General features: G+C 47.8%; 5 protein-coding genes across 5 annotated transcripts; 4 read left to right on the forward strand and 1 right to left on the reverse strand.

The window, feature by feature from the left end:
- Positions 1-265: 265 nt before the first annotated feature.
- Positions 266-3,563, forward strand: N7483_008611 (putative MFS transporter; the record flags this gene model as incomplete). Its single annotated transcript, XM_057092038.1, has 4 exons — positions 266-677; positions 736-982; positions 1,042-2,052; positions 2,828-3,563. The coding sequence occupies 4 exons, from the start codon at positions 266-268 to the stop codon at positions 3,561-3,563; spliced, it is 2,406 nt and encodes an 801-aa protein (XP_056943212.1).
- A 505-nt stretch (positions 3,564-4,068) lies between these two features.
- Positions 4,069-4,443, forward strand: N7483_008612 (uncharacterized protein; the record flags this gene model as incomplete). Its single annotated transcript, XM_057092039.1, has 1 exon — positions 4,069-4,443. One exon carries the CDS (start codon positions 4,069-4,071, stop codon positions 4,441-4,443), a length of 375 nt encoding a protein of 124 aa, XP_056943213.1.
- A 2,644-nt stretch (positions 4,444-7,087) lies between these two features.
- On the forward strand, positions 7,088-7,909 carry N7483_008613 (uncharacterized protein; the record flags this gene model as incomplete). Its single annotated transcript, XM_057092040.1, has 3 exons — positions 7,088-7,285; positions 7,341-7,589; positions 7,646-7,909. The coding sequence occupies 3 exons, from the start codon at positions 7,088-7,090 to the stop codon at positions 7,907-7,909; spliced, it is 711 nt and encodes a 236-aa protein (XP_056943214.1).
- Positions 7,910-8,082: 173 nt separating this feature from the next.
- Positions 8,083-8,763, forward strand: N7483_008614 (aminoglycoside phosphotransferase family protein; the record flags this gene model as incomplete). The annotated part of the gene is made up of 1 exon (XM_057092041.1): positions 8,083-8,763. The coding sequence occupies one exon, from the start codon at positions 8,083-8,085 to the stop codon at positions 8,761-8,763; it is 681 nt and encodes a 226-aa protein (XP_056943215.1).
- A 608-nt stretch (positions 8,764-9,371) lies between these two features.
- On the reverse strand, positions 9,372-11,325 carry ilv3 (dihydroxy-acid dehydratase ILV3; the record flags this gene model as incomplete). The annotated part of the gene is made up of 3 exons (XM_057092042.1): positions 9,372-9,739; positions 9,797-11,187; positions 11,258-11,325. 3 exons carry the CDS (start codon positions 11,323-11,325, stop codon positions 9,372-9,374), a joined length of 1,827 nt encoding a protein of 608 aa, XP_056943216.1.
- Positions 11,326-13,314: the final 1,989 nt, after the last annotated feature.

Raw genomic sequence — 13,314 nt, forward strand, 5'->3', positions numbered from 1 at the left:
TTATGTCAGTTCTCAATGTAGTTATACAATTATTCAGTCTTAAATAGTACTAGTGAGTGGGGCGATCTGACGCACGCTATCTTGGCACGCATGGTATCGTGCGGCCGCCGCTTGCGACGATTGGGCCAGCCCTTTACGGGCCACCTTTCATTGAGGGTATTACTGTACTACTGCACTATTGGACTCAGCCATGTGCCTCTTGACTCTTTCTCTCTAATTATATCACCCCTAAGTGAGAGTTAGTATATATACGGAATGACAGGCCATGGCCCCGGATCTTGATCTCAATCGCGAGGATCGCGAAGACGCTCCTTTCCTCACCCCCGAACCGAATACGCATTTATCAGCATCTACCCCTGGCCCCGTCCTCCATAATGAACCAAAACCCATTTCACAGGGTACCGCTGGCAACTATGCGTCGGTACAGAAGATCAGCTTTCGGCTGAAGTTGATCTTATTCTCAATGATCCTCGCGGTCGAGATTGGGTTCTCCTTTCTCGAGGGCCCCCAAGTCCGCATCTTCGAGTCCATCGCCTGCCGACAATATTACTCCGTGGTCGATCCGAGTCAGATTGGCGCCAATGGTCAAGTACCGGAGGAAATGTGCAAGGGTGCGGAGGTACAAGCGGAACTGGCGGCTGTGAAGGGCTATCACATGTTTTTCGATGGGTTATTATGTAGGGCTGAGTCGATAAGATAACGTGAGGGTACCTCTGGTCTCTAACCATGATATAGGCGCCCTCCTGGCTATCCCTTATGGTCTGCTGGCAGACCGACGAGGCCGCAAGTCGACTCTCCTCATCGGATTACCGGGATTCTTCCTAAACTCCATGATCACGGTCGCTGTGATGTGGTTCTCTGAGACTATTCCTCTTCGCGCGGTTTGGTTATCCTCATTGGCCTGGTTGCTTGGAGGTGGGCCTGTCGTCACATTTGCTATCATTTGGACGATGATGTCGGATGTGACGACAGAGGATGAAAGGTATTTTCATTCCTAATACCTCGAGGAATTTTTGATTGCAAAACTGACATGTGTCACAGAGCCGCGCTGTTCTTCCAATTTGCCGTCGTATCAATGGGTGCTGAATTCGTCTCAAGTGCTTTCGCCTCATACTTGATGACGTTGAACCCATGGATCCCTCTTAGCATCGGCTACGTGATCGTTTTCGCAGGGTTGATGTTGATGATTGTGCTCCCTGAGACAAAGCACGTGAAGCTAGCTCCCAATAAGCCTGAGCCCTCGAATGTGGAGATGTCGGAATTGGACCACGATCAACCCGAACCTAAGCCTGAATCGAGACCATACCATGACGACAGCGATGTGGAGATAGGATCAGACCATGGAGAACACATGTCCTGGAGCTATCCCTCGCGCCAGAACCTATCCCTCTGGGGAAGAATTCGGGCTAATGTTCGATTTTACGTGCAACCCTATTTATTCATCTTGAACAGAAAGCCCGTTCTCCTTCTCTTGTCGGCTTTCTTGGTATATCGTCTTAGTCGTGGTTCATCCTGGTTCCTAACCCAGTATGTCTCAACACGATACCACTGGACCCTGGCCCAGGCCAACTTGCTTGTGTCGTTCCGACCCACAGTATCCATCCCGGTGTTCTTGTTCGGCCTTCCCTGGCTGAAGAAAAATTACCTGGATCCACGACGATCGTCCACGGAAAAAGATCTCTTCCTTGCTCGTGGAAGTATCGTCTTGTTGACTGTGGGGACACTGGGAATTGGTCTCTCGCCTGTCATCGGCACCTTGATTCCTAGTTTGATTTTCCAAACCTCCGGATCGGGCTTCGTCTTTTTGACCCGCTCCATTATTAGCACCCTGGTGGAGCGAGACGAGACTGCTCGTTTATATACAGCGATTGAGATCCTCCAGTCTATAGGCAATGTGGTAGCCAGCTTGTCTATCACGACGGTGTTCCAGGTCGGTCTTCGCATGGGAGGATTCTGGGTTGGATTGGCATGGATGATGACTAGCACATTATTCTGCATGGTCGGAGCTGCAATTTGGTGGTTCCGACTCCCCGATACCCCTCATGCTCCGGAGTTTGTGGTAGATGATTTTTCGGAGGATGATTGAGTCTTGCATCCTGCATCTCCAGACATATATAGATTCGATCTTGTACAGTACGAGTTCCCCTCAGCATCGCACGGTGTTCACCTTTTCTTTGGGCGTTGGTCTGTTTTTTCTGCCAGTGGTCACATAATTGCATCATAGAATTAGCATTATATTGATTTTGTCTGAAGCTTTTCAAGTTCCATGGTGTATCTATTTTTAAGTTGATGGGTCCAGTTGTCTAAAGTGACCGCGGCACACTACTGGCATCACGTGGCTCTCACATGTAAAGCTCCCATCAACTTTTTTAGGAAAGTACGACATCCTCCACTTATCTAGTCCCACACTGCAGGTGCGATGGAGAAATTCTCCCAATTTCGGGATCGAGGTATGTGATATCATCTATTAGTATATCTCATTCATCTTCTGAACCAGTCCTGAAGAGCTTCCATGCTAATACCTGGCTAGGTTCGGGCATCGCGCCCTTCCTGCCCATTCCCTCCGAGTCACTCGGCTTACAGGCCCCTCTTCGCATCTTTCTATTTTGTTTCCGTCTACCCCTGTTCATTTTTGTGACATTGGCCTATTTTGTTATTCTCCAATGGCTTCCTATAGGTTCCCTGGGAAAGAAAGCAGCTCTTTGGTGTATATTAGGTGTCCCCAGCATCTGGTGGATTGACCTGCAAGTGGATGGAGTAAAGAAAGGGTACGGTAGATCAGCTCGAGGAACCTCAAGATTCGAGAAGCTAATTCCCTGCGCAATAGCTCTTTATCAAAGCACCAACAAGCTCGCCTTCCCCAGCCGGGCTCTGTGATTGCCTCCTCCTTCACCTCTCCTATCGATGCTGTATACCTGGCCGCTATCTTCGACCCCGTCTTCACAGCCGCCTACCCCAACACCCGTCAGGTTGAGCGCATCTCCCTCCTTCAGGCAATCCTCCGTCCCTTCGCTGCACCCCGAGCCCAACCAACACCGGGTTCGAAACTCTACGACCTCGCGACATTGGTGGAAAAGTATCCCAACCGACCCATCGTCGTCTTTCCCGAGTGCACCACCACCAACGGCCGTGGAATCCTCCCGCTCAGTCATGCACTGCTTAGCGTTCCGTCCAAGACGAAGGTCTTCCCTGTTAGCCTTCGGTATACCCCAGTGGATGTGGTGACTCCAATCCCAGGAAGCTACATTAGCTTCATTTGGACGCTGCTTAGCAAGCCTACTCACTGTATCCGTGTCCGCATTGCCGAGTGTGTTATGAACAACCGTGGCTCAATTGATACCCCGCCTGCTCGATCTACCCGCCAATCGACTTATATTTCCAATTATCTTGATACCCTCGAGCAGGACACGAGTGAAGACGGTGTCACAGCGGCTGAGAGGGCATTCCTTGACCATGTCGGGGAATCGTTGGCTCGTCTGGGTCGTGTCAAGCGGGTTGGATTGGGAGTGAAGGAGAAGCAGGAATTTGTTCGAATGTGGACTAAGACTCGTAGTACGTGGTGAGCTTTGTTCTGGTTCTGTGGAGGACTATGATTATAGAGTGAATCAATGAAAGTCATGACCAGAGGTTATTCTTATAGGGACATCTTGTGCCTACTTTTTAGTCTGTGTAGCTCAAGGCAGCATGATCATCTGATTTAAGGTTTATGCGTGCGGCATGATAGCCCACTTGCATGACTAGTGCATAGGGATCAAGAAGTCTAATCATTCTAAAAAGCGTCTCCATTCTGTTCATTCGCTGAGTCAAGCAGTTTCACTGGCATGAGACAAGTCCTTTGTCCAGAGACACCTTTGTTATAGCAAAAAGATAGTCAAAGGAACAATGTCTTTCCTGGAGCTCTTTGGTCTCTGAAGACAATAGAGCTAGTTTTCACCCATCTATCAGTGTATACAAAATACTAGTTAAGCCCTCTCTTCCTCAAACCAATCCAGCTACTACTCTTACTCAGGACCCAAGACTCTCAGTAAAGTCTATCAATCCCCAATCTCCCTGAGCCCGGAAGGGATAATGTGTATCCAATTCTACATAAAATTCCAATGTGGCCACACGTCCAAATCTCGTCTGGAGTACTGCGAAAAGAAATTCCGACTAAAACGGAACGAACTCACCTCCCCTCAAAACGAACCAGCCAACATTTGTCACGACCCCAAGAAGCAAAAAGTTGACGACTTTGAGGAAAAAGCTGGAATGTGTCAGGAATGCTCTATTGCGCTGTATCAGGATTTCTGGATTCAGAAGTGGAAGGTGAGGGATCGGGTGAGGAAAGCAGCCCGGATTGCGGCTCGTGTGGGGAACACCACTGCTAATAGGCCTGAGAATTCGGTATTCAGAGACCGAGAGTCAGATTCTGGGGAGTCAGGACATGTTCTCAAGAACTTATAAGGTTTAGTGTTGACTCCATTGGATCCATTTAGCAATGAGTTTAATCTATCAAGTTCGCATAACTCAGTTGGTAGAGCGCACAACAGTACTTCCTCGGAAATCTTGAAGTCTCCGGTTCATCCGGATGGATGTGAGCATTTTTTTTGCTATTTTCATTTTTGTTTATACTCTCATGTATGTAGGCATATGGAGATCTTAGTAGGTATAGTCAGTCCATAGTATATCATTGATTGATTCAATGTTGCATTTCCAAAAAAAATCTGAGAAGTATCTCCAACATTTGAAGTAAAATAATTGAATCTATGGGGGCTACTATCTACAACTAGTAGTAAACATTGAACTTGAACCACATGTGCAGTACGGGTGGCTCAGGCTATACATATGTTACGTCAATATATTTTAGTCTAAGTGCATGTGTGTACTAGTAAATTCAATTATTGATCTCTAGGGCAACACCTTTCTGCTTAGTCCTCAATGGTTGCGGTAAGAGTGGCGTGAACGAATCCTTCAAATGTTTCCCCGAGTTCAATACTTGCCACTTGGATTCTGGTGTGATAACAACTTGAAAGTTGCAGTACATTTGGAAAGTCTGGCGATACTAGTCTGCTGTGAAGAGAGATAGATACCAACGGGTCAAATTGTGGGAAACAAGCTTCAAGTTCTTAACATTTTCCCAGCTGCACTGGTATCAGATCCTAAGGTGAAGCTGGTTATCTGAAGCGTAGCTTATAGTTCCCACAGGGTCCACCATTCTCTTTGACTATAGGCATCTGCTGGTTTTCACCATTGATTTAAGCCCTGAGGTCGCCTTGACAGACATGGCTAGACCAAATGCTTCAGCTTCCAGGGTATGCTCCGTACACCCATTTTGGAAGAAGATAAATCTCGCGGTATCCAGATCGTAGAGCGCTCGCTTCAGCCAGGTGAGACAGTTCGGTTCCCGGACCACGCGACTCAGACAGTCGTCTAGACGCGCTCCACCGATTCCTTTGTACTTGGGATGATGCCAATTCTTAGAGCGACAAGTAAATTGAACGAGGATGGAACATTGCTAGTTACTGCAGCATCATACTCCCATTTGTGACCTGTCCGAATGTTGCAGATCATTTGATATTTCTTCCTATGTTTGGCGCTATGTGCATGGTAGAGACCCCAAGATACCGCTGTATCTCCCACATGTCTGAAACTAGGGTATAGAGACCATCAGTCTCCAGTTCCAAGCCCATATCGGAAGATTCAAGTTGGGATATCTGGATGAGGTTGGGCAAGACTTATTGACAGTCTTCCTAAAACCTGGGAAGGCCAATGAGTAAAGATTTGGTAGAATCTGGAAGATGATTTTTGATCAATGACACTGTCCCCTTTTATATCAAATTGGGTAGAAGCCGATTCAAGTTCAAATTATATCTCAGCGTCAATATAGTACAAATCGAAATGGAGGCACGGACCCTGAATAACAGCTCATACAATATTCCTGACCAATAAAAAGCCGATCACTGGGGTTTCTCCAGCCAATCCCCGCAATTTGTTTGCTCTTTTGTCCAGTCAAGGGTGAGTCGTGACCTCCATCAGCCATCAACCTCGATGACTGCATCATCCAGCGACCCCTCTCTATTGCTCTAACATTCTTTGGTGCTTCTAAATCTATTTTGCAGTACAAATTCATCAATCAAACCAACAATCTAAGTTCATGCCCCGATTTTGAACTCGATCCCTCCAATATTAGCCTCCAGATAAACGTTGGACTCCTGAAAGCGCCACGGGCTTGATTGTGACTCCCAGCTGACGTCCTAGAAACAAGGGTGCGTCTCATTCAGAATTATACTCGCTCATATATGTACCAGCTACTATATTTGATTCGACGGTTCCACGAGAACATGGCTAATAGTTGGGCTCATGAAGGCGCTAAAAGCGTGATCGTGACCTCCAACCGGCATTCTAGGAACAAGAGTGCGTCTCGGTTAGAATATTTATCTATCTACTGGCTACTATCTTCGGTTCGATTGCTTGACCACCGGAACATGGCTAATCATTGGGCTCATGAAGACGCTGAAAATTTGATCGTCACTTCCAGCACCCCGTGAGAGACGAATATACTCGTGGACGTTTCCGCCGAGTATCGACTACTTTTAATTCAGTTGGCTCTACCTAAGTGCCATCTACGGGGCTAATCTGCTGTCGGAACGTCTGTTAAGACCTGGAAAACTCCCAAGGTCGTAACTTGCACATGTGAGTCCGAGTCGTCTTCTCTTTGAACACGAATCTCTGCGGGCGTATTCACCTGCTGGCCACTCATCTCGTCGATATTTTTTCACTAAGTAGTCAGCTTCAGAATAGATAGTGCAATAGGAAAATTCCTACAATTTGAGACAAGATTTCTCCAGTCCTGCTTGAATGAACGTAGGGAAGCCTCTGCCCCAGCATCTGGTTGTATTCTGGATAGGAGATACTGGGCTGCGAACTCTGGATCTAGGGCTTTCTCAATGAAGTCTTTCAGCAGGAGGTGCTCATTGGGCGAGAGATTTGCCGAGGATATGGCCTTCAGTGCAATGCTTGAACTGGCCATGGGTGAATGAATGACAAGTAGAGCGATGGGCAAATCGAAAGGAGTAAGACAATCTTCCAGGTATTTTCTGATAAGAATATGGTTTGCAAGAGGCTCAACGACACCTTCGGGGAGGTTCCGGAAGATCTGGATACTCTAGTCCGCCGTCGAGATGGCCTAGGTTGTTGCATGACCAACAATTTGAGGTTGAGCAAGAAGCCACCTGCGGAACAAAGTATTCCTTTTGAAGCTGTCCAGCCGGCATACATCATTCATCCATCGATACTTCGAAAAAAGGTCAGAATAGCAGCCTGATTATACACCTAAATATCTGACAATCCTGTATTTCTAGGGCGCGTCTTTGGAAGTTCTGGAAGCATTCCTTTCTCCATCGGGCTTTGCACAACTGAAGTCTCTAGTGGGTAATCACGACGATATCCAAGCTGCTCTGCAAAACGTGTGGTGCTTATCGCCTAGCATGCATGGGGCAATTTGGAATGGTGATTTAATTATATGGGATCAAGCTACTAGATATATCCAAAATCAGAATTCGGACTGTACACTTAGTGACGATGAGATGCGCGAGAAATACAAAGACACGGTAAGGGTATTTCTAACCTGAGAACCATAATTGTACTGACAGTTTTCTCCTTCAAGTATATCCTCACAAGATGCAGGTTGTGGCTACAGATTGAAGGTCTGAAGTATGCAGATGGCACTAATTGCACCGGCTATGCCTCCGTTCATCTATCTTCATCTGACTCGGCCCTGAAACTACCCAACAAATTCCTGTCTCACATTCATGAGCGTTTCGCACACGCACTTGATTTTTTCTCCATCGAGGATGAGATTGCGAGGGGTTGGCCGAAACCAGAAAGAGGTATGTTCGAATATTCTGCGCGATTCATTCATAGCCCCTAACATTTCCCCAGATCCCATTCCTCGTTTCCTCCGACAAGCATTCTACTATCTCTCACGTTTAGTACCACTATGGGCACGAATGAGGTTTTATGTTCTGCTCTGGAAGATCGGAAACGGAAGCTGGCAAACTATAAGTCGTGGATGTGTCCAGCGACTTCCCATTTCGTCTAATCATGAAGGAGTGTCTCAAAGCTCCCCAGAGTGAACCAAATGCCCTGGAACTAGTTGAAAAACATACCACTATTCCAGCTTCTCGACTCGTTGATGTTGGACAGTATGATGGGAAGACCTATATGATTATGACAGTACTCCCCGGAGAGCAGCTTGAATCCGTGTACCATCTCATGTCCTACGAAGAGTGCGACCGTCTTGCTGAGGACCTAGGGGATTGCGTCGCTCAGCTTCGACGAATCCCTAACAATACACCTTATCGCTTCGCTAATACCGCTGGAGGTCCTATATATGATCATCTTCTCCCGGACGAAGAACCGGTTGGTCCATACAATAATGAATCCGATTTCAATAATCATCTTCTGGGCTATATTGACTGCACCCCTGAAGAGGCTTTCCAGTCCAATGGCGAAAACAGGTCTATGTGCCAGGATCATCAGTCTTATTTTACACATGGTGATTTACACTCTACGAACATAATTATGCAAAATGGTCGGCTGAGTGGCATCGTGGATTGGGAATGTGCTGGGTATATGCCTGACTACTGGGAATGTATCAAGGCCCGGAGAGCTTCTTGGTCTAGTCCAGTTTTGTGGGCCATATATGGTCCTGTGTTCAAGCGATTCGGAGATTATGAAGAGGAATGGGAGATCGAAAGGATCTTATGGCGACATACTCACTAGTGAGCGAGTAACCAGCTGGAAATTGTATTGATATTCAAGTTTCTAGTTCGTAGCTTTCTCAGATATTCCTCTCATTTCAATTCGCCCCCTTTTTTGCCGAGTCCTTGCTTTCAAGTCAACTAGAGTCTTTGGCCTCATCAAAAATACGAAGCTGCAAAACCTTCGGGTTATTGCTTGCGATATGCATGCGATCTATGCGGAAAAGGAAGGGATTTTGACACCCACACACGGTTTGACATAGGCCAATCGGTTAGCCCGCTGTATAGTATCGTATAAGGACTACTAAAACTTGAAATATCGTTGAATGATAGCGAGTTCACATTTAAACAGGGCACGCGGAATATCTTCCAAGGCTCCGTTGTCGTTGGAGGCATTCAGATTTGAGGCGAACTTCAAGTTGGATCGGAAAACAGTCAGGGATTGGATGAAATGAATGTCAAACTCACTTCTGTTACTAATGAATCCAGATTTGAAGAAAGTTAAATGATGCGTTAATACAAAAGATCAAATTGTGAATGAAAATTATATAGCACAGGTACCCAACCGAATACATCGCTTTTCATGCTCGGGACTATGCCCGAGGATATCAAGAAACACCAAGGAATCGTTTACTCTAAAGCGTCAGTGATGCAGCCGTGGCTAGCATCCTGGACAGATCGGGCATATTTACCCAGGGTACCACGCATGGTCAGACCAGTCTCAGGCAGCTGGCCGGCAGCCTTGCGGGCCTCCCAGTTCTCTCTACGCTCGACCAGAGTCTCGTCAGAAACGTCAAGGTCGAGGCGAAGCTTCTCAGCATCAATAGTGATGACATCGCCATCCTCGACGAGACCGATGGGTCCACCAACAGCCGCCTCAGGGACAATGTGACCGATCAGGAAACCGTGAGAGCCACCGGAGAAACGGCCATCAGTGATCAGAGCACAGTCAGCGCCCAGACCGTAACCCATCAGGGCAGCGGAGGGCTTGAGCATTTCTAGAAGGGAAGGTTAATATGGATTCCACAAACTGGATGAAAGCGAACAAAACTTACCAGGCATACCGGGGCCACCCTTGGGACCACAGTAACGGATAACGACAACGGTCTTCTCGCCCTTCTTAATCTCGCTGCGTTCCAGCGCAGCAATGAAGGAATCCTCATCGTCGAAGACACGAGCCTTTCCAGTGAAGGAAGTACCCTCCTTACCAGTAATCTTACCAACACTGCCGCCAGGAGCCAGAGAACCACGCAGAATTGTGATGTGGCCAGTAGGCTTGATGGGTTCAGAGAGAGGACGGATGATCTTCTGGTTAGGAGCCATGTCGGGGACCTTCTCCAAGTTCTTGGCGAGAGTCTCACCGGTGACGGTCATACCAGAGCCGTCAATCAGACCCTCTCTCAGAAGCATCTTCAGAAGGGCAGGAGTACCACCGATCTCGTGAACATCGGCCATGACGTACTTGCCAGAGGGCTTCAGATCAGCCAGGAAGGGAATACGGTCAGTGACGGCCTGGAAGTCGTCGATGGTGAGCTTGATACCAACGGAGTCGGCAATGGCAATCAAGTGCAGAACGGCGTTGGTGGATCCACCGGTGATGTTGACAACGACCATGGCGTTCTCGAAAGCCTGGCGGGTCATAATATCACGTGGGCGAATGTCCTCCTTGAGCAGCTTCTTGATGGCACCACCGGCAGCCAGACACTCGAGGTACTTGGCCTGAGAGTTGGCAGGGTTGGAAGAGGAACCAGGGAGGGTCATACCCATGGTCTCAATGGCAGTGGCCATGGTGTTGGCAGTGTACATACCACCACAGGCACCCTCACCGGGGCAAGCGTGACGAACAACATCGAATCGCTGGGGCTCAGTGATCTCCTTGGCGATGAACTGTCCATAGGCTTGGAAGACGGAAACGATATCAATCTCGGCATTGTTCTGGGTAACAGCACAACCGGGCTTGATAGAACCACCGTAAACCATCAAACTGGGACGGTTCACACGACCCATGGCCATCATGACACCGGGCATGTTCTTGTCACAACCGGGAATGCTGATGTTGGCGTCATACCACTGACCACCCATAACAGTCTCAATGGAATCGGCAATCAGGTCACGACTCTGCAGAGAGTAGCGCATACCAGTGGTACCCATACTGATGGCGTCACTGACACCGACAGTGTTGAATTGGAAACCAACAAGGCCCTGGTCCTGGACACCCTCGCGCACCTTGTTGTTCAGGTCGAGCAAGTGCATGTTGCAAGGGTTACCGTTGAACCAGACGGAGGAAATTCCAACCTGGGCCTTGTTCATGTCCTCCTCCTGGAGACCGACAGCGTACAGCATAGCCTGGGAGGCACCCTGGGACTTGGGCTGAGTGATGTGTCGGGAGACTCGGTTGAGACCTTCATCTTTCTGGAATCGGGGGAGGGTGGTTGAAAGAGAGCGACTACAGCCAATGCAAGAGGTCAAAGGTTAGCAACACCATCACGTCGTCCATCCGGGGTCATCACACTCACGCTGGGATAGTGGACCGAGACAGGCTGCGGAGAGCCGCGGGCACACGCGCCCGGGTTTGAGGGAGCATTGTGACGGAGATTGGTAGAAAGAACCGGGGAACTGTCGTACACAATCTAGAATTGAGGTGAGAAAGGTGGTGGGGGGGAGGTCGGGGTCGCAGTAAAATAAGAAAAGGCGGAAGCTACGATGTCGGAGTTGTCGTTCCTCTCCCCGGCTCCACTATTCTGATTTAACCAATCTACGAGCTCCAATTGTCATCGCTAGTCACCGAGCTTGAATCTGCGAGTCAGACACCAATTCCTTTTTTGAGTCATATTTGCATAAATGCATCCACAATTGAATGATCTATCTGAAGATCTTCGCAGTTTCCCCCGAGTTCGAGTCGGTGTTGAGGCCGATATTCTTCTTCAGGAAATTATGATGCCTTAGTGCCTTAGAACAGCAGCTCCGATCCACTTTTATTGCGGATCATGCTGTGCATAACAGGTAATGCAGAGACAACAGCAAGACATAGGTGGATTATGCTCACATATCTCCGTATAGATTGACGTTCTAGATCCACAAATATCGATTAGACCTTAACCCTCCACCTCCATCGATATCCCAGACAAGCCCACCGCGCCATAACAAAACAACAAGCAGCAAGTGCCAAAATACTACCCAGGACAGCTACTAGGCGTGAAGGACCAGCTACTTGCAACAGCTGGCCTCCAATTGGAATGCCCACCAGTGTCATATGCCACCATGTCAGCACGCATGGATGAATTGCCCATCGAGGCCAGGGAAAATCTCTTACCCAAAACTAGCCACAGAATAACAAGTCCCAAACCAGACCCCAAACTTGTCCGTATCACATATTTGACCAAGGCATACAGGAGTCAGACTCAGGATGGTACCTGTACCAAAACCTAGAATTGCACAGAATGGATAGAGAACACCAAGATAGTGGCCGAAGGGATACCACATAACCCAGATAATAGCAGCTGTTGTGGAGATCACAGTACCCAAGGTGTTGAATCGTCCGAGGTAATCGGAGCACATACCAGAAAGCCAACGACCAAATGCCGACCCGCTGCTTTTGATCAGTATCTCCCAGAAAAAAAAGGATGATGACCATTTACTCACGCATTGAAGACAATCAATAGATAAAAACCAACACCGGTATTGAAGCCTTGCACGACGGCATATGTTGGTATGAGACCCAAAGCTGCAAAAAGGACTATCTCTGTCACTGTACGCACACATATCAGCATTTTTATTAGGTCTGATAATAGAGCCATGGAGTGAACATACAAAAAGCCCCAGCAGTGATCCAGATGAATCGAGAATCAGTGAAACATTGCAGATCAATCGTTCCAGTCCGCTTCTTGCTTGGGAATCGACTCCGAACACAGATATTGCCAATCCCAAGAAAGACAATAAAAATGAAACCGATAATCCTCACTGCCCAACCCCATCCTAATCGATTAAGTGTCGTTTTCAAAATAAGTGGAAACATGATTCCACCAACGCTGGCACCAACCATGGCAACTCCCGTTGCAGTTCCGCGACGGTCATGAAACCAGTGAGATAGCGATGCCATACTAGGATCTGAGAGACAAGCACTGCTGATTCCTCCCATAACCCCAAGACAAAGCATAAACCGGTAGTATACTTTGCAAGATCCTAATAGGAAAAATGAGAGAGTGTATATCATTGAACCGCCCAGCATGATCCATCGTGGACCATAGCGATCAAATAGTGGACCAACCTGCACTCCTAGAAACAGGTTGAAGAATGTGAATAAGGATGAGATCCACCCGATTGAACTGGAGGAGTATTCTTTCAGTTGATGCGTTTCCCAGTATGACTGTAGGACTCCAACTGTACCCATCACCCCATAAGTACAGACCAGTGTCATGAATGATCCAAATACTACGGACCATGCTTTGAGTCCTCGATCGGGATATTTGTATGCTGTTGCGCTGAGTGTTCGCTGGTCGAGTTCATTATCGATATCGATGGACTCCATAGTAAGTTTGCTTAAGATGCTTGTCTCTGTCCAATACTCAAGTGC

Source organism: Penicillium malachiteum (genome assembly GCF_028827825.1).
Source record: "Penicillium malachiteum strain IBT 17515 chromosome Unknown utg000004l:1.0-4883003.0:1.0-4884900.0, whole genome shotgun sequence".
In the NCBI taxonomy this organism is placed as follows: Eukaryota; Fungi; Ascomycota; class Eurotiomycetes; order Eurotiales; family Aspergillaceae; genus Penicillium; species Penicillium malachiteum.